At 37.6% G+C, this 23,500-nt stretch overlaps 1 protein-coding gene across 1 annotated transcript in view; it reads left to right on the top strand.

Moving 5' to 3' along the window:
* The window catches only part of ITGAV (integrin subunit alpha V), a 91,559-nt gene that overhangs the window by 8,623 nt on the left and 59,436 nt on the right, over nt 1–23,500 (top strand). Inside the window, exon 2 of the mRNA XM_078451117.2 lies at nt 2,030–2,157. Coding sequence (XP_078307243.1) covers nt 2,030–2,157 — 128 coding nt within the window. The remainder of the gene's footprint in view (nt 1–2,029; nt 2,158–23,500) is intronic.

The following is a 23,500-nucleotide window of genomic DNA, read 5'->3' as shown; positions in this document are numbered from 1 at the left end:
TTGAGGGCCTTCCGTGTATAACTATATCCTGTTTTCTTTTATACTTCAATCAGTTTCTTTTCATTCTCTTTTACTATATCCTCTTTCTTTACCTGACTCCTAAAGGCTCTTGCTCCCCAGAGCTCACTGTTTGCCTCTCTTCTTTCTGAAGCTTCCCGGCATGAACCCATCTACTCTAAGTTGACATTCTCAATACATGATCTCTGAAGCAAAACTCTCCTCAGAGCTCCGGACTACCAATTGGTGTCTAACAGATACTTCAGAGTAACATTGAGAACTGAATTCTTGGTTTTCCTGTAAATATTTAATCTGCCTTCTGCTTCCTTACTCTTCAGGCTTTTTTCTTTTTGTGCAGTAAATTGTTGTCCCATCCATGCACTTCAGAATGAAACCTGGGTGACATTTTTTAATCTTCGCTTTCCCCCATATTACAGCCACCAGCTATTCCTGTTCATTCTATTCCAGATTATTTCCAAAGTCTGCCCACCCATCTCCTTCTCCACCCGCCTTCCCAATCTAGGTCACTATTATCTCCTCCCTTCCCTGCTGAAAGTCTCTTACTTTCCTTGTTCCATTTTGTTCCCCTCCCTCCTTAATCCTTTCCCCAGAAGGCACCAAATATAGTTTTCTCTATTAGATCGTGTCATTCTTTTGCTTAAAAAAAATGCAAAGGCTTCACATGGACCTTATGATAAAATCCAAGAGTATTACATTAGTTGAACGGCCCTGCTTGATTTAGTTCTTGCCAAGCTCCCCACCTTTATCATGTGTCACTCTTAGCTTGCTCTTTTGCCTCAGCCACACCTTTTTCTTCAAACTCTCCAACACTGATCTTTTTCTTGCTGAGGGTCTTTGTCCCTCTGCCCGGGGTGCTCCCATCTACTTCTTCATGCCACACCCTTATCCCACCTTTCTCACCTTGCCTTCCCCCCCAACCCCTCCCCCCCACCCCAACACACAAACACTCCTTGGTGACCATCTAATCCTGTACATCTCGGTTTATTTAAAAATAAGTTTCCTTGCTACTTTATCTAAATGAGGTCTTTCCTCTTCCTTCTTTACAGAAAACTTCCTTTGACTTCTCCTTATGTAAAGTAAGTCTTTCCCCTCCATTCCTTCAAGATTACTTTCCTTTATGTAAAGAAGTTTTTCCTTCACAGCATTTGTAAGCATGACTGATTTTCTTGGTCAGGTTCTCTATTTCTTCCCAAAGGGAATGTAAACACCACCGAGAGCAGGAAACGAGGTTGTTTTATTCATGGTGTTGTCCCCAGTGCCCAGCACTGTGCTCTATGTAGACAAGACACTCAAGCTGTTTCTTTTTCTGAATGAATAGAAAAAACTAATGAAAAGGTCTCTTTTGCTTAAAAACTGGACTCTGTATTATTTTGTCTCCTGCTTATTTTATCCTGATAAGAAATTGAATAGCGATCCTATTCTTTGGCCAGGATTGACTAGATTAATCCTCTGAAAAGATAAATTTATTAGTCATTAAAAAAAAATTACTGAAGTACAGTAGTTCCAAAACAAGATATGTTTTCAAAAAGAAAAAAATGATACTATGTAGAATTACAATACTTTAGAATTATTTATTTATTCATTTTTGCTTAGCGTTCAGGATATAGAAAGTCTATGGCAGACCACACACAAAAAACCATTCAAAAAACCCTAAATCAAAACATCTGTCCCAGATTCTAGCCAGCACACATTTTTAACAGCTTTTTTGAGATGCAGTTGATATATAATAAACTGTATATGTTTAAAGTGTACAGTTTGACCAGCACAGATTTTTAAATGACATGTCACTCTGAAGTTGCCTTATAAGATGTTATTAGCATGGATAAACTGTATTGAATAATGTATGTATGTAAGAGCATCAAATGAATATAGAAGATAGATTATGCCCTCAGTGAATGGTTAAAAATAATTGTGTATAATAGCAAGAGAATGATTGTTCTTTCTAAATCATAGGTTACTGTTTATGCTTTGTGCCATTTAAAATCTTATCTTCCCTTTTGTATTTTATCAGGATGTTTCTTCTGGTGGGAGCACCCAAAGCAAACACTACCCAGCCTGGGATTGTGGAAGGAGGGCAAGTCCTCAAGTGTGACTGGTCTTCTCACCGCGGGTGCCAGCCAATCGAATTCGATGCCACAGGTAAATATTGCAACAGTGGCCCCTTTTCCTTTACCCTCTCTTCCCTTCCCTCCTGTTGGGGAGCAAGAATTTCTGTTTCCATTAAAGGCCCTTCTAGCTGGGCTAAGAATCAAGTTGACAGGAGACAGATTAACAGTAGAAAATCAAAATTAATAGGTGCATGTATGCATGGGGAATCCATATAGACATGGAAATTCTGAAGACAGGCAGAATGAGGTATAATATGTCATCCTGAACTAAGGAGAAAGGTGTTAGGGGTCTGGGATTTCAGAGGAAAGAAATGCATTTCATGGAGTGATAATAAGAGAAGCAGATGTTTGATAATTAGATGTTTGCCCTGCCATACAGATGGGTCACTCAGATAAAGTTTGTCTCTGTTAATAACCCGTATTCTGAGAAAAATACTCAATTTAGCTTCATCTGTGTGGTTAAGGGAGCGACAAAAGTCTCTTGAGTCCACAGGATCTCAAGTGCCTTCAGCTCAAAATAATCCATATGCCAAAATGGCACATGGCGGGGGGGGGTGTGGGTGCTGTCCCGAAACCCCTTCATTCCCCCCATTAGATATTTATTTAGTATCATTTAATTTTTAAAAGAACTTACTTTAGCTTAAATGTAACAACTTAATAAAACAATTTATATAAGCACTTCAGATCCCTAGGAAGGTTACATGAAGACAAAAGACTTAACATTTTTCCTACAATTTTGTCATATATGTATAAAAGTCTTAAAAATACATTGTATTTTCACTGCTTTGGATGTCTTCAGTTTCAAACTGTGTGAATTTGCAGAAATCTGGGGAAGTATATTAAAGTGTTTTTCTGTCTCTTCTGAGAAGAAGGAACAAGGCTTTTTGTCTTTTTCTTTGTCAGCAAAATTGAAGTGCAACTTATTGACAATTATACATCAAGTCCCTAATCATGAAATAATCTAAAACCTTGAGTGGTGCTACCAAAACCAGTTGAGGAATTTTTGTATTCAAGTAGATTTGGTTGACTTAAAAAAAAAATTCTTACCCAAAATTTCTTGGATAAATTATGCATTATGGTTTGGATAACATTAAAATCTTCTCTATAGGGACAAATTTCTGTGTCAGACAAGACTGTGGTGGAAAGGAGAAAAATAGCATGAGGAAGATGGGAAGAAAAAAGTTGAGTTTTACATTTACATCAGTGAAATAAAATGTATAGAATCCTGTACACATTTGTGTTGGTATATTTGTCTACATTTGGGCAAACTTAGAGAATCTTCAAAGAAATAATGTGGCATTCTTTTGGTAAAATAGTTTTACAAAATTTTTTTTAACAATTTTGATTTTCTGGCTTTGAGAGAATATTTTAAGATAAGCCTAAAGACAACTAATTTTTTTTCCATATTGTTGTTTCCTGCTAGTTCTAAAATATATTAGTTCTGGGAATTATAATATTAGTGAAACAGGAATCATGGTGTAGGCTGTTCCATTTGGCATTCTGGTCAGTGCCAAAATGAGTGTCTGTCATTAAGTTAACTCTTAATAGAAATCAGGTCACATATTTGTTTTTTTCCATTTGAAATCATCTACATTAAGCCCTGTATTTTCCATATATGGCTGACATTTGGAAAACCCCAACAGTATGTCAATAGGCTCTATTTGACTACAAATGGAGAAACACCAGTGATTCAAAATAATACGGGTCAGGGCATTTATATCTTCTAACAAAATAAGAAAATAATAAAATGAAACCATACTTTAGTTTTGATAGGTTGTACTTTTCAGATATATTTCTGTACTCAACACCATAGGTTTTTATGGAACACAAGATTATTTATTGCTTTTTTTAAATTTAGCTTTATATACTATTCTGTTTATTAACAAATTAGTATATGCACTTGGTAAAAAAAAAATTTCAAACAGTCCAAAAAGGGTATACAATGAAAAAAAGGAGTCTCTCACATCAACCTGCTTAGAGGCAGTTGTTCTAAACAATTTCTTTGATCACTTTAGAATTTTCTTACTCCCACATATGTGTATATCCTTAAAAGACTCACAAATAAGAATATACTCAATATTTCTGTTAAGCACTTGACTCCTCCCCACCCCTCCCAACAATATAAATCTTTTGTAGAGTTTTCCTTTCCATATGTATATATAAGCAAGAGTTTATCTTGTTCTTTGCAAAATACTGATGGTATTTATTCTTTAGTGTATATAGCCTAATTTATTTAACTTGTATTTCCTGTTGCTGGACATTTAGATTGTTTCTAATCTTTTGTAATTATAAACACTGCAGTAGTGAAAAATCTTATATGTATGTATTTATGCAAATGTGTGAGTATGTGTGTAGGATAAAGTCCTAGCAGAGCATTTTTAAATATGTACATTTGAAGTTTTGATAGGTGTGGCAAATTATTCTTCACAGAGGTTTACATTCCCCCAATTTTACAATGGGAAGAATTTTACAATTCCTCCTTTTCTGACATCCATGACAACACCATTTATCATCATACATTTACCTTTGTCAACTTTATATTGTAATTATCCTATCCATATTATGTATCTATTTATGTATATTTTATATGATTATGTTAATTTACATTCCTTTAATGGTAAGATTAATCATCTTTGCATTTGTTTGTAAGCCATAGCATTCCTTTTCTTGTGCACCACTATTTACTATATTTACTTATATTTTCTATTGATTTGTGATTTTAAGAAATGAATTTCAGTTGATGGCATTCTATCCTTTTAGTTGCTTATGCCAAAATCTGGAGTTATGCGTGACATTACATCTATGAGAAAATCAAAATCTAACTGCTTCTTGTCATTCTGCTGCTAACATCCTGGTCTAAGCCACCATTGTCTCCCACCTGCACTGTTGCCCTGGACTCCTGAGTTAGCAAGGGTACTGCCAGGAAAGAGATGGTATGCTTAAATTGGGATAGTTTGAGGAGCTTTTAGTAAAAGAACTATTTTAAAAGAGTACTGTGCAAGGTCTCATTACAATTGGACCCCTTGGCCTGAAGGTAGATCGGGAAGGGAGTGGGTACTAGAATTCAGAGGATTAGGTGGAGAAAGCCACAGGACAGGAGCTGTGGCTTTTGTCCAAGGGCAGTAGCCAGTCCAGAGTAACTGGAAGGGAGGAGCAGGGGAAAAAAACCACCCTGACTCACTCTCTTCCCTCCCTTTGATCCTGTGTGTGCTCCCCACTGGTGGAATCCACATGGGAGCCAGGGGACACGGCAGTCCGTGAGTTCATCCTGGTCAACATCCTGGGCCAAGAGCAGGGTGGATAGGAAACCTGGAGGAGCAGTTGGAAGAGAGCTGGTATGTGTCACTGTTTTCCCCACTTCTGCCCTGGATACTCCCAGACTGTTCTCTACAGCAGCCAGAGTGATTCTTTTAAAACATTCCGATTATAACACTCCTGTTCAGATTCCACTAATACCTTACCATCTGTCTTATAGTAGCCGAGAGGTCCCTGAGTTTCAGTCCACTATTTTTATCTTTAACTTCATCTTCTGCTATTCTCCTCTCCATTCTTTTCCAGCCTCATTGGGTCTCTTTGCAGTGGCTCATAAACAAAAGACACATTTCCACCTCACCCTTGCTTGGGCTCTTCTCTCTGCCTGGAACATTGTTTTTTCAAATGTCCATTGGGTGCCCCCTCCACCCCTACCTTCAAGAATAGCTCAAATACCATCTTCTCAGTCATTCCCTGACCATTTGTTTAAAATTGCAATTGCCCCTTTCCCACTTTGTGCTCTGTCCTCTTTTCTGCTTTATTTTTCCCTGGAATACTCACATTGCTACATAAGGTATTTATGTAAGGTAGTTAATGTCTCCTTCTTTCAATTAGTTTGTATGTTCTATGAGAACAGTTGCGTGTGTGTGTGTGTGTGTGTGTGTTTTAATCTGTTTTGTTCACTGCTGTAGCCCTAGGGCCTACAGCAATGCCTGGTGCCTAGTACAAGTTGGTGCTCAGCAGATTGAATAGGTGAGTGAATGAATGGATCATAAGAGCCTTTCCTATAGTGAAGAAATAAAGTTTTAGTTATAGGTGTACAGATAAGTATTTTTTGGTCTGTTCTCTTTTTTCCTGATGATATTTTTGTAATCATGTTGTATAACTTCTGAGACTTCCCTCATAAAAGGAATATATAAATTAAGACTTCATTTTTTACAATTAGAATTTTTGTCCAAATAGGTTTTGTTTTGTTTTGTTAAGAAAAGACGATAATATAGATTGCAATAAGCTAGTCAGAATAACGTGTATCTAGAAAGACACTGTCAGACTGTGTCTTGACTGTGGAAGAAATGCTTACGTTTAAGCATCCCCCAAACTTGCCTTACACCTCTCCTGAGGAGCTCATTCCATCCCAGCCCAAACATATAAACATCTCTGCACCACAAATATCTTTTTTATCTTTTTCAGCATCTCAAGGGAGGTAGTGGCTTTTCTGTCTATCTTTCCCTCATCTCAGTCGCATGTCAAGGGAGACAATAGCCGAGCATATTAGTGTGGTTTGTGGAGGCGAACTACCTGGGCTCAAACCCTGGTTCTGCATTTACAGCTATTTAACTTGCACTGTCTGTTACTGCCAGCTGCCCGATGCATTGTCCTCATCAGACTTGCTCCTGGGTATGTGTTCAGCTGAATGAGTTAATGTGTGTGTGAGTTCAGACATGTAATGTGCTTAGTACAGGGACTGGCACATTGCGGTGGCTCAGTAAATACAAGCTGCTTTGTATTGTTACCACTTACTCCCTCTGCTTTCTCATGGACACTGCCTGTTCTTTCATTTTGCTCTGTCCCTGCTCTGCATTTGCCCTTTTTCTTTCATTCTCTCTCTCTTTCTCTTTTTATTTTTTAATATTTACTTGAGAGAGAGAATGAGGGAGAAAGTACGAGCTGGGGAGGGACAGAGAGAGAAAGAATCCCAAGGAGGGTCCTTGCTGTCAACACAGAGCCCAACGCAGGGCTTAATCTCATGAACCTGAACTGTGAGATCATGACCTGAGTCTAAGAATCAGATGCGTAACCGACCTAGCCACCTGGGCGCCCCTATTTTTTTCTTTTTTCCTTTCCTTTTCTTTCATTTCCTTTTCTTTTCTTTCCTTCTCTTTTCTCCCTTCTGTTCCCTTCCCTTCCTCTGACTTTTCCTTTCCCTCACTTTCAAACATGTTTAAATTGTTTCTACCTGAAAAACTAATCAAAACAGCTTCCCCTTGAACATTATCTCCTCTCAGTCATTTTCCTTTCTCTGTCTCTTCACATCCAGGATAATTGAATCCACTTCATCACTTTCCATGTTTAGTCACTTCAGTCTGGCAACTCAGCAGTGGCTCTAACTGAAATCGTTAGTAGCCACCTGCTTCAGTGGACACTTTGGACCCCTCATCTTATTGGACTTTTTACAGTTTGCTCCACTGACCATTCCTTCCTTATTTTAAAGTCTCTGCTCTTTGACTGGAACTCTCATGTCCCCTTATTGTTCCTAACCTTCTTAATGCTGTGGTACAGTTTGCCCTGTGACTCTTCTTTCTTCACTGACTTTATATTTGCTGTACATTGTGATGTCTTGAAAAGGAAATAGGCCTTGGAGTCAGACAAGCTTGTCCAGCTTTGTCATTTTTCCAATGTTAGTTGGGAAAATTACCTACCTTTCTACATTCTGTAATACATTGCTGGGGTGATCATGAAGAATTTAAATTAGGTAGTTTATCTGCTACTTTATTGTGTTTCTGGGTGCAGAAGAGACTTTAATGCTTAAAAGGGCTCCATGCTGATTCTAATACTTTGGAAATAAAATTCATAAAATCATTTTTTTAAATTATATCTGGTTTATATGATGTGGTAGATATCACGACTGTCCATCAGTATCGTGTTTCTAAAACTGTGGCAAAACCTTGAATTTAAATATGCCCATGTGACTTTTTTCTAGCCAATTAAACATGAGTAGAAGTGTGTCAATTGTGAGTAGAAGGATTAGGAGTTATTCTTCCTCTCCTCTTACCAGATGCCATAGTAAGTAGTGATAGTTTAAATGATAGAGCCTCCATCAGCCTGGGTCACTGAGTGAGGAAGACGTGAAGCATAGACGCTTTACTAATCTATGATGTACATGTACAAAATAATTCTTTGTTATTTTTAACTAATGGATTTTAGGGACGCTTGTTATTACAGCATAATGCAGCCTAACTGAATTAATACATACAGGGACAGTGACATTGAATGTTATCAGTAGTTGGCTGTTGGAAAATGGTTACTGAAACCCTTTCCTATCTGCATGCCAATTTGATCTTGTCTTTTTGTTCTATTTTACTGGATCCTGAGTAGTTAAGTGACTAGATATCATTGCTTATGCTAAAAATGGTCCTGGGTCAGTAACTGCATTTAGACTGGGAGAAATTGTAAATAGACTGAAAATACATGATAGGGATGCTGTACGCAGCTCTAGGGTTCCCTGAGTACAATGATTTATAAATGGCAGTCCTTTGTGGGAATTCTGAAAGCAATGGCTGTGAAGTATAAGAGGTACCATTCCTTTGGGGCATGAAGCTTTGAAGCTGGGGTAGGTCCTTTCTGCCCACCATATCTTGTTTCTTCCTGTGTGAGCTGTTACCTAGTGAGGCGAAGAGAAGAGCTCTAAATATCCGTATGTATGCACTACTGCACGGGGAAAGTCACGTAAGCACTCTGATCAGGGAGGGATGTCTGCTTCTGTCCTATATCCTCTAAATAGACTGGTGCTATGTGTGGCCTTTGGCAGTTTTGTGAGTCTGAAACTTCAGTTGAGCCTTGAGAAGGCTCCCTGATGATTTTTGCCACAACGTTTGACATTGGTAACTAACTGCATGAAGTATTTTAGGCTCCTTTGTTTCATGGACTGTTTAAGAAAACAATAGTGACTTTTAGCCCTTCCTGTAAAAAGAACAGACCTCAGCCAGCTCCACAATAGGGTGCTTTTTGCCGATCTAGAAATGCTTGGTGTTAAATAGTATATTGTGAACAGCCTTTACCAATTTCCCTCCTCCTCTGTTCCATCAGGTTCTGCTATACAGACAGTCTTAGTGCCCTAACTGAAGCTCTTTTTCTTCATTGAGCTAAAATTTACATTGATTTTTTTTTCTGGTTATGTTATGATGTGTTTGTTTTCCTGGCTAGACTAAGCTCTTCAAAGCAGGGAACAAATTTGTTTCTGCTCACCATTGTATGCTAGTAGTGTATGGAGAGGTAGGGTATATAGATACAGGTATATATGGTAGAATGCATGTGTGTGTATTTTGCATATAGGTTTGGGTTCTTTGTGAAAAGCAATAAAAATTGACTTTGGCTAAATTTAGCTGAACAGGAAGTTATTAGAAGGATATTGATAACTCACTAGTTTTCTAAAAAATGGGCCACAGAAGCTAGCAGAGGAACCATTGGTCCTGTGTTTCACTGCTGCTGGAATCACTGTTGCTGAGCATGGAACAGCAGCAGGAGAATAATTTCTTACACATCCCTGTCTCTATGCATCACTTGCTAGAGATTCAAAGCTTTTGTGGTAGTATCTGAAGGCCTGAGTCTATGTCTCCTGCCTGTGAATGTCAGGAAAAGCCTGGCTTCTCTCACACAACTAAGAAAAGATAGATTATAAGCTTGTGTCAGGAAACAAAACTTAGCGTCCTTCAAAAGAAGAAAAAGTATAGAAGCAAGAGGGTGCCTTTTTTTCTTTTTGGTTGGAAAATAAGGTAATAGAAAGAAAACATCGTTTAAGAATAAATAGTGTATCTTCACAAAACTAAACTCAAAATGGATGAAAGACCTAAACATGAGACAGGAAGCCATGAAAATCCTTGAGGAGAAAGCAGGCAGAAACCTCTTTGACGTTGGCCACAGCAACTTCTTACTCAACACCTCTTCGGAGGCAAGGAAACAAAAGCAAAAATGAACTGTTGGGATCTCATCAAGATGAAAAGCTTCTACACAGTGAAGGAAACAATCAGCAAAACTAAAAGGCAACCGACAGAATGGGAGAAGATACTTGCAAATGACATATCAGATAAAAGGTTAGTATCCAAAATCTATAAAGAACTTACAAAACTCAACACCCAAAAAACAAATCATCCAGTGAAGAAATGGGCAAAAGACGTGAATAGACACTTCTCCAAAGAAGACATCCAAATGGCCAGCTGACACATGAAAAAATGTTCAACATCACTCATCATCAGGGAAATGCAAATCAATACCATCTCACACCTGTCAGAATGGCTAACAGTAACAACTCAGGCAACAACAGATGTTGGCGAGGATGTGGAGAAAGAGGATCTCTTTTGCACTGCTGGTGGGAATGCAAACTGGTGCAGCCACTCTGGAAAACAGTATGGAGGTTCCTCAAAAAATTAAAAATAGAACTACCCTACAAACCAGCGATTGCACTACTAGGTATTTATCTAAGGGATACCAGTATGCTGTTTTGAAGGAGCACATACACCCCAATGTTTGTAGCAGCACTATCAACAATAGCCAAACTATGGAAAGAGCCCAAATGTCCATCAATGGATGAATGGATAAAGAAGATGTGGTGTGTGTGTGTGTGTGTGTGTGTGTGTGTGTGTGTGTGTGTGTACATATTACTCGGCAATCAAAAGAATGAAATCTTGCCATTTACAACTACATGGATGGAACTAGAGGGTATTATGCTAAGTGAAATTAGTCAGAGAAAGACAAATATCATATGACTTCACTCATATGAGGACTTTAAGATACAAAACAGATGGATATAAGGGAAGGAAAGCAGAAATAATATAAAAACAGGGAGGGGGACAAAAATCTAAGAGACTCTTAAATATGGAGAGCAAACAGAGGGTGGTTGGTGGGGTTGTGGGAGGGGGAGGGGCTAAATGGGTAAGGGGCATTAAGGAATCTACTTCCGAAATCACTGTTGCACTATATTCAAACTAACTTGGATGTAAATTAAAAAATAAGTAAATTAAAGAATACATGGTGTATCTATTACTGAGTGATAATTTATGGGCTAATTTTATTTTCAGTGTTTACCAAAGATGTAACTGGATGCTTAGACAGTGTATAAATTTGTTGGAAGGTGATTTCACTGTAGCTGGTCACATACATTAAGACACATAGTAGTAGCTAAGGAAGGAAGTCTGGATTTTGTCTTAAAGACAGCATAGCACTTAAAGAAACTAAAGAAGCTCTTAAACAAAAAGATAAATATGCTTAGTGTGCTTTCCTTCCTACTCCAGGGCATGATTTTGGGTAGGTGGAGAGGAGGGAAGATTTCAAAAATATTTTTGGAAGACCAATCTACATTTATTTTATTTGAATTCTGAGTGGTAGACACAAATACATTTATACCGAAATAAAGAAGGCATAACTGGGAAGTATCGAACTCTGCCTGGTGCCTTTGAGGAAGGCTTCCCAGGTCACTTGGTGACATATGATCTAGCTAATGAAAAAGGAAATGGGATTCACTACATATAGAAGAGGGTTCCAAGTAGAGGAAACAGTATGTGCATAGATTAGTAAAAGATGTTTATGAATGAAAAGTAATTCTGTGTGACCCACATACGTGGAATCTGTATGTGAGTATAAAGTTTCTATGTGTAGTGTGAGGGCATTGAGGGCATGATGAGAAATGAAAGTGGAAGTAAGCTGAGGAGACATCTAAATGAAGGCACTCTAGGGGCACCTGGGTGTCTCAGTCAGTTAAACATCTGATTTTGGTTCAGGTCATGATCTCATGGTTCTTGAGTTCAAGCACTGCATTGGGCTCCACACTGACTGTGTGGAGCGTGCTTGGGATTCTCTCTCTCCCATGCTCTCTGTCCCTCCCCCTCGCTCCCTCTCTCTCTCAAAATAAATACAAAAACTAAAAAAGTACCCTAGCAGTCAACCCAAATCCATTGACTGTAAAGCCTAACACACGTAGAACACTGTATTAAAAATGAAAAGATCTAGATCTCAGTGGGTAGACCTTGGTTCCTTGCCCAACTAAGTACACTTGACATGAACGTTACCTAGAAAATAACACTTTCAGCAATTTTACTAGTCATTATTTTCAGTAGAATTTTATGTTATATGAAATAATGAATATTGCCCTGAATATCTTCAAAATATTATACATATGCCTTTCAAACAATAAGGGAAAATGGAGGGTTCTGTGATTAAAAGTTTAATTTAGTAGAAAACTCAGTGCAAGGTGACAAGCTTAATTGATTTTTGAATGATATTTATGTATTACAGAGCCTGCAGGAACAAAAGGAAACCTCAGTCTAAAATTTCTTATTTCTTAGATTTGTGAAGTTTTGCTCTTACATATGTTGTTGAGGACTTTCTTTCAAGCTATTGACTTGTGCTTCTCATCTTTTTGTTGTTGTTGTTAACTTTAAACATAACCTTTATTTCATTTCTAGTTGTATTTTTTTGTGTGACTTTTTATTTTTCTTTTTCCTGCTGGTTTTCTTGACTTTATATGTAAACGGAGCCAAAGCTAGAATGTAAAAGGGAAAGCCTAGTGTCTTTCAAATGTTTTACATACTTGTGTAGTGATTGAAATAGTACAATTGGATTTTTTTAAACTAATTTTTTTGTTTGTTTTTTTGAGACAGAACACAAGCGGGGGAGAGGGGTAGAGGGAGAGAGAGAGCGAATCTTAAGCAGGGTTTAAGATCAATGTGGGGCTCCATCCCCCAACCCTGGGTCTGAGCTAAAATCAAGAGTCAGATGCTCAACCAACTAAGCCGCCCAGGCGCCCTGCCCTCTTGAATTTTTTAAACCCTTTGATCTAGTGACTGCACATCATTAGTAGGTTTTAACCAAGGTCTGCATAATGGCTGAAACTGATTTTTCCCTATTTGACAGAATAGTATGAACTTTGAACCATTGTGGAATTAATGAAACAAAAGGTCATTTAGGGTATGAAGATGACTGATAACGTAGAAAACACAGTTAATTTATCTGAATAGGGATGTGGAAAACTAAGACTTAAGAAAAAATTAACGTATACTTTAATATATTTTAGAAGTAAAAATATTCTAAAATGTATTATATTGAGATGCAAAACAACATCAAGAATATTCATGTAGCAGGATAGATGTGGTCTGTTTTCTCTATTTTGTCTTCATGCCTGAATTGATTTCTTGTTGTCGTAACAACTTACATTAAACTTGGTGGCTTAAAATAGCACAATTTTATTATCTTTAGTTCTGGAGGTCAGATGTCCAAATGGGATTTGCGTTAAATCAGTGTTTTTATCAGTGCTGCGTTCCTTCTAGAGGCTTTAGGGAAGAATCTGTTTTGGTACCTTTCTAGCTTCTAGAGGCCTCCTGCATCCTTGGTTTGTGGTTCCTTCCTCCATCGTAAATGCCAGCAGTGGCTAATCTGGTCTTTCTCAGGCTACATCATCTGACACTGACTCTTCTGCCTCTTCTTGTGATTACATTGAGCCTGCTAAAAAAATCCAGGGTAATCTTCCACTTCCGAGTTCCTTAATCTAATCACATCTGCACAGTCCCTTTTGCCATGCAAGGACACGTTCACATGTAAAGTTCTGGGGATTAGGACATGGACATCTTTGGGCATGGGAGCATTATTCTGTTACCACAGTGCCCTTTTATATATTTTGTTGTTTGATACTGGTTACACTGCAAGCTACTTTGGGGCAAGGGGCATGCTTACATAAGTAGGTCTTGTTCCCTCTTACCCTTTTTTGTGTTGGCTCTGTGGGTATAAGGAATGCAAATTTGACTTAGAAGAGGTAAGCCCAGGGTCTTGCTCTGACACTCATTAGATACGACCTTGGGCAAGTGACTTAAGTTTGCCAGGGGTAATACCTACCCCTAAGGGTTGTCATGGAGAGCAAGTGAGATGCCTGAAGGTATTTTAAAGAAAGAAGAGGTATACAAGTAAAGAAAAGGTTGTTTATATTGTGCCCAGACAACAGTTGTGGGGAAGTGAGTAATTATGGAAAATGAAAGAAATAAAGATAATTGTAGATATTCTTAAGTGGGTTATATCTGGGTTTGCATTTTAACCTGTTATGGTGACATTTGGGAAAATCCTCTTCTTGCTTTCCTTTTCTATGAAGCGGATGTTATGAACAGACTGACTACTGCCCCGTTTCCTCAGTGATGAGTCTTTTCCGAAAAGATTGCACTGATGATCAGCACTGACAGGAAAACCTGGCCAAAGTCTCTGTTTAGAAATACGGCTTCCCTGCATGATTGTTAAATATGTCTCTTAAAAACAGGAGAAGCTTCTACATTTGTGTTCCAAATTCAGTGAATGAGTGTCACCTCTCATTAACAGTATCTGTCCTAGAGAAGGTCACACGTCAGGTTACTCCCCTGTCTACCCAAAACAGTTTGCTGGAACACTCAGCACTTATTCCCAGAAGGGCCTGGCTGTAGGCTGTGGGCAAACCCACAAACTGGCCTTGCTGGTTCTCTGGTAAAGAAAACGCTGTGGAATATTTTCTAGGTGTTATTACTACACTTTGTATTTAATAGCAAATAGAAAACTTTCAGCTGCTCTCTGGCCTCTGTGCCATTCAATTTCGCATTCATTGCAATAAAAATAATCAGGCCGTCTCAAAAACAGCTTAAGTTTGACTTTGTACATTTTCTTTCAGTGTTGCGTCTAGGTCTTTCTACAGTTGTGACAGGACTACAGATTAGGAAGTTAAAAACACAAAGAAAAATAGAGTCCCTACCCTTGTTAATACAAAATAAATCTAAGGAATTTTTTTTTTCAAAGTAGGCTCTAGGCCCAACATGGGGCTTGAACTCATGACCCCAATATTAAGGGTCGCATGCTGTGCCCACTGAGCCAGCCAGACACCCCCAGGAATTTGTGTTTCGTGAATGAAACTGTTTCTCTTGGTATAACCTGTCATCCCTTGGTGCAGAATTCTATTAATGGGAGAGCTGGGAGGCAACCTAAAAATCAATTAATCTAATTCTTTTATTACTAGTCAACTAATACTCATGCAGTTAGTAACACTTTAAATGTTTCACCAAAAGTAGATTCATAGGGTCCCTTAAAATCCATCTTTTCCCTGGCTCGCTTTGACCTGACTCATTATTTTAAGACTTAACTTGACTCGGCTTTTTTTTTTTTTTTTAAATCTTCAGTAAAGACTTGGTGTTTAAAACTGTTAAATGCTTTCAGGATCATTCCTTCTCATCTCTAGGAAAAAACAAACCAGCATTGATAAAGCAATGGATGTTTTCAAAGGGCCTGTATTCTTTGTGCTGGCTCCAGCAGAGCCATCAGAATTACTCATGGAAGGAGAAGGAGATTTTGATTCTTTGTTCCTTGTGGTAGTCATAACTCAGTAAATAAATAAATACCAACCCCAGAGAAACAAGCTTCATCATGTTTTCTTCTGGCTCTACTTTTGACTCTCTTCTTGTTTGCTTTTGGAAAACAATTACATTTAATTTTATGCAAAAGATGTTTCTCGACACCTCTGTGTTAGAATTAGTAACAGTTTCTCATGTTCATAGATTGTGATTTCAGAACTTATTTTTATGTTCACACATAATTAGTTTTTCAGTTGTCTGTAACTCCAAACACTTTGAGGTTAGGGATTTTTCTCTCGTGTTTTGAGTCAATACAATTATGCTTCTAGAGACTTTTAAAGACATTTTGAAGTTTATAAAGCAAATCACCCTTCCATTAATACTAATATCTAACTGCTACATATTATCTATCAGAATTTCTTAAATTAAGAAACTGTAGGGACACCTGGGTAGCTCAGTTGGTTAAGCACCTGACTTTGACTCAGGTCATGATTTTGCAGTTCTTGAGTTCGAGCCCCATGTCAGGCTCTGTGCTGACAGATCGACGCCTGGAGCCTGCTTTGGATTCTGTGTCTCCCTCTCTCTCTGCCCTCCTCCACTCGCACTCTGTCTCTTTCTCTCTCTCTCTCAAAAATAAATAAGCATTAAAAAAAAAAAAAAGAAACTGTATTTTGTTACTAAGTCAAATCATTAACCTCCATTTTGGTCTTCAGTAATTTCTAGAATTTTGATTTTTATTTTTTTTGATGAATTATATTTTGCAATATTCTGCTCTATAGTTTGACTCTAAAACAGAATAGAGGAATAAGAATAGTAAGGTTTATTCAGTTTACTAAATTTTCTTGAATTTTGTGAGCTAAAACTGCTTTAATGTGTGGGAGATGAAAGTGTGACCATAATAAAGTCGATTAGGAGGGGATGTAGAAGCTCATAACTAAAGCTTTATATGTGAAGATTAGTGGATATATATCCACACTACTTTTTTCGTCACCTTTGAAACATACAAATAATTCATATTCATTGATTGAATAATTAAGAAAACATCAAGAGGTAAAAAAATCCCAACCACCCAGGAAACTAGTGTCCATAAGATATATTTGTATGTGTGTGTATAGCATGTTTGTGTATGTATCTTGTGGCCTATGTATATACTTTGTGTGTGTGTGTATGTGTGTGTGTGTGTGTGTGTGTGTACACAAATACATAAAATTATAACTTGGTCAGTCTACTATTGGACATTTTGCTGCTTTTGAAAACTATTGTTAACAAAGCAAACATGCTTATTAAGGCTTGTTGGTATTTTTATTTAGGATTTTTAGAAATGAGACTTAGAAGCCAATGAAATAAATGTGTTTTTTAACATACTTCTGATACATATTTGCTAAGTAGGAAAAAAATGATAACAACCTATCCCTGAACCAGATGTTCCTAGGCTTTCTTAGTCCCACAGGTGAAACATTTGTTTTAATTTATATTTCTGATTTCTAGTGAGGTTAAGTCTTTCCTCATGTTTATTAGCTCTTTGTATTTTTTTTTTTTGTATTATCTGTTCTTACTCTTTTTTTAAATAATTTTTTTAATGTTTTTTTTTTTATTTTTGTGAGAGAGAGAGAGTATGAGTCGGGGAAGAGCAAAGAGAAGGAGATACAGAATCCAAAGCAGGCTCCAGGCTGTGAGCTGTCAGCACAGCCCGATGTGGTGCTCAAATCCACAAGCCATGAGATCATGACCTAAGCCGAGGTCTGTAGCTCAACTGACTGAACCACCCAGTCTCCCCTGTTCTTATTCTTGATCTGTTACCCGACTAATACATCTGTTTATTTCTGTCCATTTTGAAAAGAGGTCTTTATTATATATACATTTTTGCTTAGTGTTGCAGCTGTCTTTGCACTTGACAAGTTTGTCATTTGCTTTTTTAAAAAAATTTTTTTAAATGTTTTTATTTATTTTTGAAGGAGAGAGAGAGAGAGACAGAGCATGAATGGGGTAGGAGCAGAGAGAGAAGGAGACACAGAATTCGAAGCAGGCTCCAGGCTCTAAGCTGTCAGCACAGAGCCTGATGCAGGGCTCGAACTCACAAACTGTGAGATCATGACCTGAGCCGAAGCCGGATGCTTAACCAACTGAGCCACCCAGGTGCCCCCGTCATTGCTTTTTAAAACAGCTTTATTGAGATATAATTTACCATAAAATTCACCTGTGTACCATTTTTAAGTGTACAATTCAATGAATTTTACTATATAGTTTTATAGATACAATGTAATTCCAGAGCATGTATCTCACCTTGAAAAGAAACACCTCATGTTCATTATCAGCCACTCTCGCATTTGCACCCCTAACCCTAAGTAGTCACAAATCTACTTTCTGTGTCTGTATATATCCCTTCTCTGGATATTTCATATAAATAGAATGATACACTATGTGGTCTTTTGCGTCTGGCGGTTCATCCACATGTGTAAATGCTCGTTTCCTGTTCTATTGCCCAGAAGCATTCCTTGATCCCTTCCTTGTTTATCCTGTCACCAGTAAATGTACATTTGGGTTGTTTCTACTTTTTGGTTCCTGTAAACAATGCTGCTATGAACATTCACGTACGAGTCTTTGGGCATATGTTTTTGTTTCTCTTGGATGAATACGTACGAGTGGAATTGTTAGGTCATATAGTAACTCTGTGTTTAACTTTTCAAGAAGCTGCCAAACTATTTCAAAAATTGACCACACCAATTTTACATTCCTGCTAGCAGTGTGTGAGGATTCCAGTTTCTCCACATTGGTATGGACGTGTTATTTTATCTTTTTTTAATTCCAGCCATCCTAGTGAGTATGAAAGTGGCATTTCATTGTGATTTTGATTTGTGTTGGCCTGACAGCTAATGATGTAGAACATCTTTTCAGGTACTTGTTGGGCATCTGTTTATCTCCTTTGGAGAAATATCTATTCAGGTTGCTTGTCTATTTTTAACTGGGTTTTAAAAAAAACCTTTAGTTGCAAGGAGAAGGGGTTTGTGTGTGTGTGTGTGTGTGTGTGTGTGTGTGTGTGTGTGTGTGTGTATGAGTGTTCATTGTGGATACAAGTCTCCTTTTGAAAATAGGCTTTGTTGATATTTTCTCATTCTGTGGGTTGTCTTTTCACTTTTCTGTATGATATTTTTTGAAGGTCAAAAGTTTAAAATTTTGTTAAGTCTAATTTATCAACCTTTTATCTCTTGGACTTTGGTTTTCTAGATCTTGCCTTATGTAAATTTGAAGGTTTATTCCTGTTTTCTTATAGCATTTTATAGGTTTAGCTCTCTTACTTTAAGTCTGTGATCTATTTGTGTTTGTTTTGCTTTGGTAAGGTTTAAGATAGGGTTCCTCATGAATCTTTTTGCCTATATAAGGCTATCCAATTGTCCCAGCACCATTTGTTGAAAAATACTATTTCTTTCCCATTGAATTTTCTTGGCACCTTTAAAAAAATCAGTTGACTATAAATGTAATAGTGCCATTGATGTTAAACGGTGCTATATGTATTATTAAAACACGCTGCTCATTTTAAGTCACCATTGGCTATAATACACACTCAGATTTCAAAGATGTTAATCGTATCTTAATATTTGCAGTTCCAAATCAGTACAATACATTATTTTACAATAGCATTAGGTTACAAATACCAGCACTGTCTGACTACCTCTTCATTGTTTTCTCTCAGATTTCTTTTATAGCATTTGTGACTTTCTGGAAGTATCTTATATAATTATTTGTTTATTATGTCTCTCCTTGAAAGCAGGGACCTTATCTGTCTCATTTACTGCTATATTCCTTGCATGTATACATAAGAGGTACATGATCTATTTCTTTAAATGAATGATCAAAGAGATTTCCTCCGGCCTGTTGATTTTCACATAAATAAGCAAACAATATTGGCAGAGTTTTCTTTGAGGGAAATTTGTTGCATGAAGTACAACTGAGCAAAAAGTGATGGTTGAGGTAAAAAGCTGCTTAAAGAAGCCTGTAAATTGTCTATTTTATTAAAGGATGACAGTGGGGTGGCACTGTTTCATTTTGTTTTTATTGAAGTATAATTGATATATTAGTTTCAGGTATACAATATAATGATATATGCAACATAATGTATATATTGCAAAATGATCACTGCAATAGGATTAATTAACATCTGTCACCATACATAGTTACAGAACCTTTTTTTCTTATTCTGAGAGCTTTTAAGATCTACTCTCTGAGTAACTTTAAAATACACAATACAGGGGCGCCTGGATGGCGCAGTCGGTTAAGCGTCCGACTTCAGCCAGGTCACGATCTCGCAGTCCGTGAGTTCGAGCCCCGCGTCAGGCTCTGGGCTGATGGCTCGGAGCCTGGAGCCTGTTTCCGATTCTGTGTCTCCCTCTCTCTCTGCCCCTCCCCCGTTCATGGTCTGTCTCTCTCTGTCCCAAAAATAAAAAAACGTTGAAAAAAAAAAAATACACAATACAGTATTATTTTATTTTTATTTTTATTTTTATTTTTATTTTTATTTTTATTTTTATTTTTATTTTATTTATTTATTTATTTATTTATTTATTTATTTATTATTTTAATGTAAGTTAGCTAACATGCAGTGTATACAATGTGCTCCTAGCTTTGGGAGTAGATTCCCATGATTTGCCGCTTACATATAACACCCAGTGCTCATCCCAACAAGTGCCCTCCTCAGTGCCCATCACCCATTTTCCCCTCTCCCTGCCCCTCATCAACCCTCAGTTTGTTCTCTGTATTTAGGAGCCTGTTAACGGTTTTGCCTCCCTCCCTCTCTGTTTAAAACTATTTTTTTCCCCTTCCCTTCCTCCATGGTCTTCTGTTAAGTTTCTCAAGATCCACATATGAGTGAAAACATATGATATCTGTGTTTCTCTGCTGACTTATTTCACTCAGCATAATACCCTCCAGTTCCATCCACGTTGCCGCAAATGGCCAGATCTCATTCTTTCTCATTGCCAAGTAGTATTCCATTGTATATATAAACCACATCTTCTTTATCTATTCATCAGTTGATGGACATTTTGGCTCTTTCCATAATTTGGTTATTGTTGATAGTGCTGCTATAAATATTGGGGTACATGTGCCCCTATGGATTAGCACTTCTGTACACTACAGTATTATTAACTATAGGTATCATGATGCTATATGTTACATTGTGTTCATAGTCACTTTCTTGAGCAAAGAATAAGCTCTCTGAGGGACCTAAATAATTTCATTATTCATAGAGTCCTATAATTATAAATAGGAACCAAATGATTAAAAACAGAAGTAACTTCCAAATAGAGGTTTATTGCCTTGCTTTTCTTATGCTTTGGCTTTATTTTTCACTTTGGCCTTTTCACAAAAGATGACATAATCTTGTTGCTCCAAAGGGTATTCTTTAGGTGTGAAAGGAAGAAACAAAAAACAAAATTGACTCTAGGGTGATAAGGTAACTTTGTCTTAAAAAAGCATCCCCTCCAGAGCAAGCTGAATGTTGACAGTGTCTTCTGAAACACCCTGAGGGAATGAGAGGAAATGAGAAGAGCTGACCATTAAGCAGGGGACAGAGTCTAAAGTTTGCTCTGCTCAATATGCTTCTGTCCTCAAGTCTTCAATCACGGGAGTCTGATAAAATGCCATTGACAGATTTAAAAGCTGGCACAAAAACATATTAAATTTTCAAGCCTCTACTGATTTACTTGCTAAATAATGTCAAGTTTCTCTGCAACATTTTCCCCTGTGTATTTTTGAAAGTGACTAATAGAGAGTTAGTTTCATGCCACTTTTTTTAATTCAGGGTGGTTTCTTCTCATTTTCACTATGTGTGAGACACTCTTTTCCCCTTTGATTTACTTGGGAGAGCAAGCTAGTCTTCCAAGGTATTTCACAGAACTATGGGTAGAAATCTTTGTGCTTTCTTAACTGTTGCCTGAGGAGACATTTCTTTCATCACTGCAGTATCTATAGTTCTCTGGGTCTAATTTCCCTTCTGAGGTTGGTGGCATGGGCCAAGCAGCCTGTGATGTTCCAGCATCACTTGAAATGGTGACTTCAGGGCTGTGACTCAAAATGTTTACTTCACTGAGGCCCCAGAATAGCTGCCAGTTTTAGCCAGATTATGAATGAACTCCTTGTCAGTTCAGAGAGCACACTTTTCTTTTTTTTCTCCTCACCCCCTTCTTTGTTCACACTTCCTCTGAGCAAAACTTCTGCCTGAGTCAAGCATTTTAAGACTTGGTCTCTGGGAAAAGAGTTAAGATTGATAAAGGAAAACTTCCTGTTTAGGAAACTTCTCAAAAATTGGGTAATCGGAGGTTGTGACCCTGTTGAAACTCAAGACACTTAAAGCAACGGGTAATACATGTTTCCTTGAGGACTCTTGCCTAAGTTTTGGATGCCGATGTATGCCAATGCATTATAACCAAATATATTTTACTCCTTTTGTTTGGTAATATAATTGAAAACACATTTAATCATATGTTACTTAAGACATGGCTGTTTGGTTTTTGGCCGTACCAAAGTTTTAGTAAAGCTCCAGGTGTTTCAAATGCATTTTGTGTTATCAAAAAAAGCCGCATTGCCTGATTTTTTTTCACATTTGATTGGTGGTCCTTCACTCTCATTAAAAACTTTTGGGGGAAATAGCTTGCCAAATGGAGAGAGCTATGGATTTTTGTGCTCCACAATATGTGATGATGAAAACAAAACAGAAAATTGTAAAATTTGTAATTCTGTTTCATGACCTTTTCTAGCTTAAGCTAAACCTGTTTATCTGCAAAGGCAGGTATCCTAATCATTATAGCAGTGAATGTTTTTGATTGTTTAAAATAAGAAATAAAATGTGGTAGCGAATGAGAAGCACATGGTGTTAGCGCAGAGCAGTATCCTACCATGTTGCTACCACATGCAGATTTGGAGAAGAGTCTATTTCTTCAGAAAAAAAAGGAATCATGGTGACAGTTTTTCAATGGAAAACTGGATAATACTATATAAAGAGGAAACTTCTCTTCAGCCTTCAGGAATACAGTTAAAGAACAATTGCTGGGCATAGAGGGCAATTCAAAAACCCCATGCAGCCCGTTCTTAGCATGGCAGCAAAGCTCTTGACAACCACTCCCCTCCTGATCCTTCTTTCTGGTCATAGCCAACAACTCACAGTTTTGTAAAAAATCCAAGTATATCCACTCTTTAATCTCTGGCCACAAGTTTTTCCCTTGGCCCAGAAAGCTTTCTCTTCCTTGTACTCTGCCACCCTCTTCCCATAACATTTCACACATTCCTCTGCCATTGTTCTACCATAAGGGCTTGTTCCTATGATTGTCTCCTTGTTAGGTATTTCCTTAGGGTCAGACTCCCTGTTTCATCATGCCTTAGCATCATGAATAGACAGCTACAACTGAAGGTTTTTTTTTTTTTTTAATTTTAAATTTTAAATTTTTAATGTTTATTTGTGTTTGACAGAGAGACAGAGCACTACTAGCAGGGAGGGGCAGAGAGAGAGAGGGAGACACAGAATCCAAAGTAGGTTCCAGGCTCGAAGCTGTCAGCACAGAGCCCGATATAGGGCTTGAACTCATGAACCGTGAGATCATGACCTAAGCTGAAGTTGGACGCTCAACCACTGAGCCACGCAGGAGCCCCACAACTGAAGGGTTTGAATCAATAGTGAAAGGAATAAAAGTTTTTAAGGTTAGGGGCCCATGGTAACAAAGGCTTGCAAATGGGAATGAATGTGACTTGTTCAAGAGACTGGGGGCTGAGGGGAAGGGAACTCTTACATAAAAAATAAATATATCTTAGGGGTCCCTGGGTGGTTCAGTTGATTAAGCATCTGGTTCTTGATCTCAGCATAGGTCTTGATCTCAGGATCATGATTACCAACTAACTAAATAATCAATATATATATTACACACCATTTTCTGGAGGGTTCATCAGTTAATTTAGCAATTAGCCCCTCATTGTTCTCTTTTAATATTGAATCTTCCCTACTATTTTGTTTTTTATGACATTGACATTTTTGAGGAATCTGTATTAGGTCTTGTAGGCAGGAAAAAT

This window comes from Panthera onca, chromosome C1 (genome assembly GCF_046562875.1).
Source record: "Panthera onca isolate mPanOnc1 chromosome C1, mPanOnc1 haplotype 2, whole genome shotgun sequence".
NCBI lineage: Eukaryota > Metazoa > Chordata > Mammalia > Carnivora > Felidae > Panthera > Panthera onca.
This window is presented reverse-complemented; position numbering and strand designations above follow the sequence as displayed.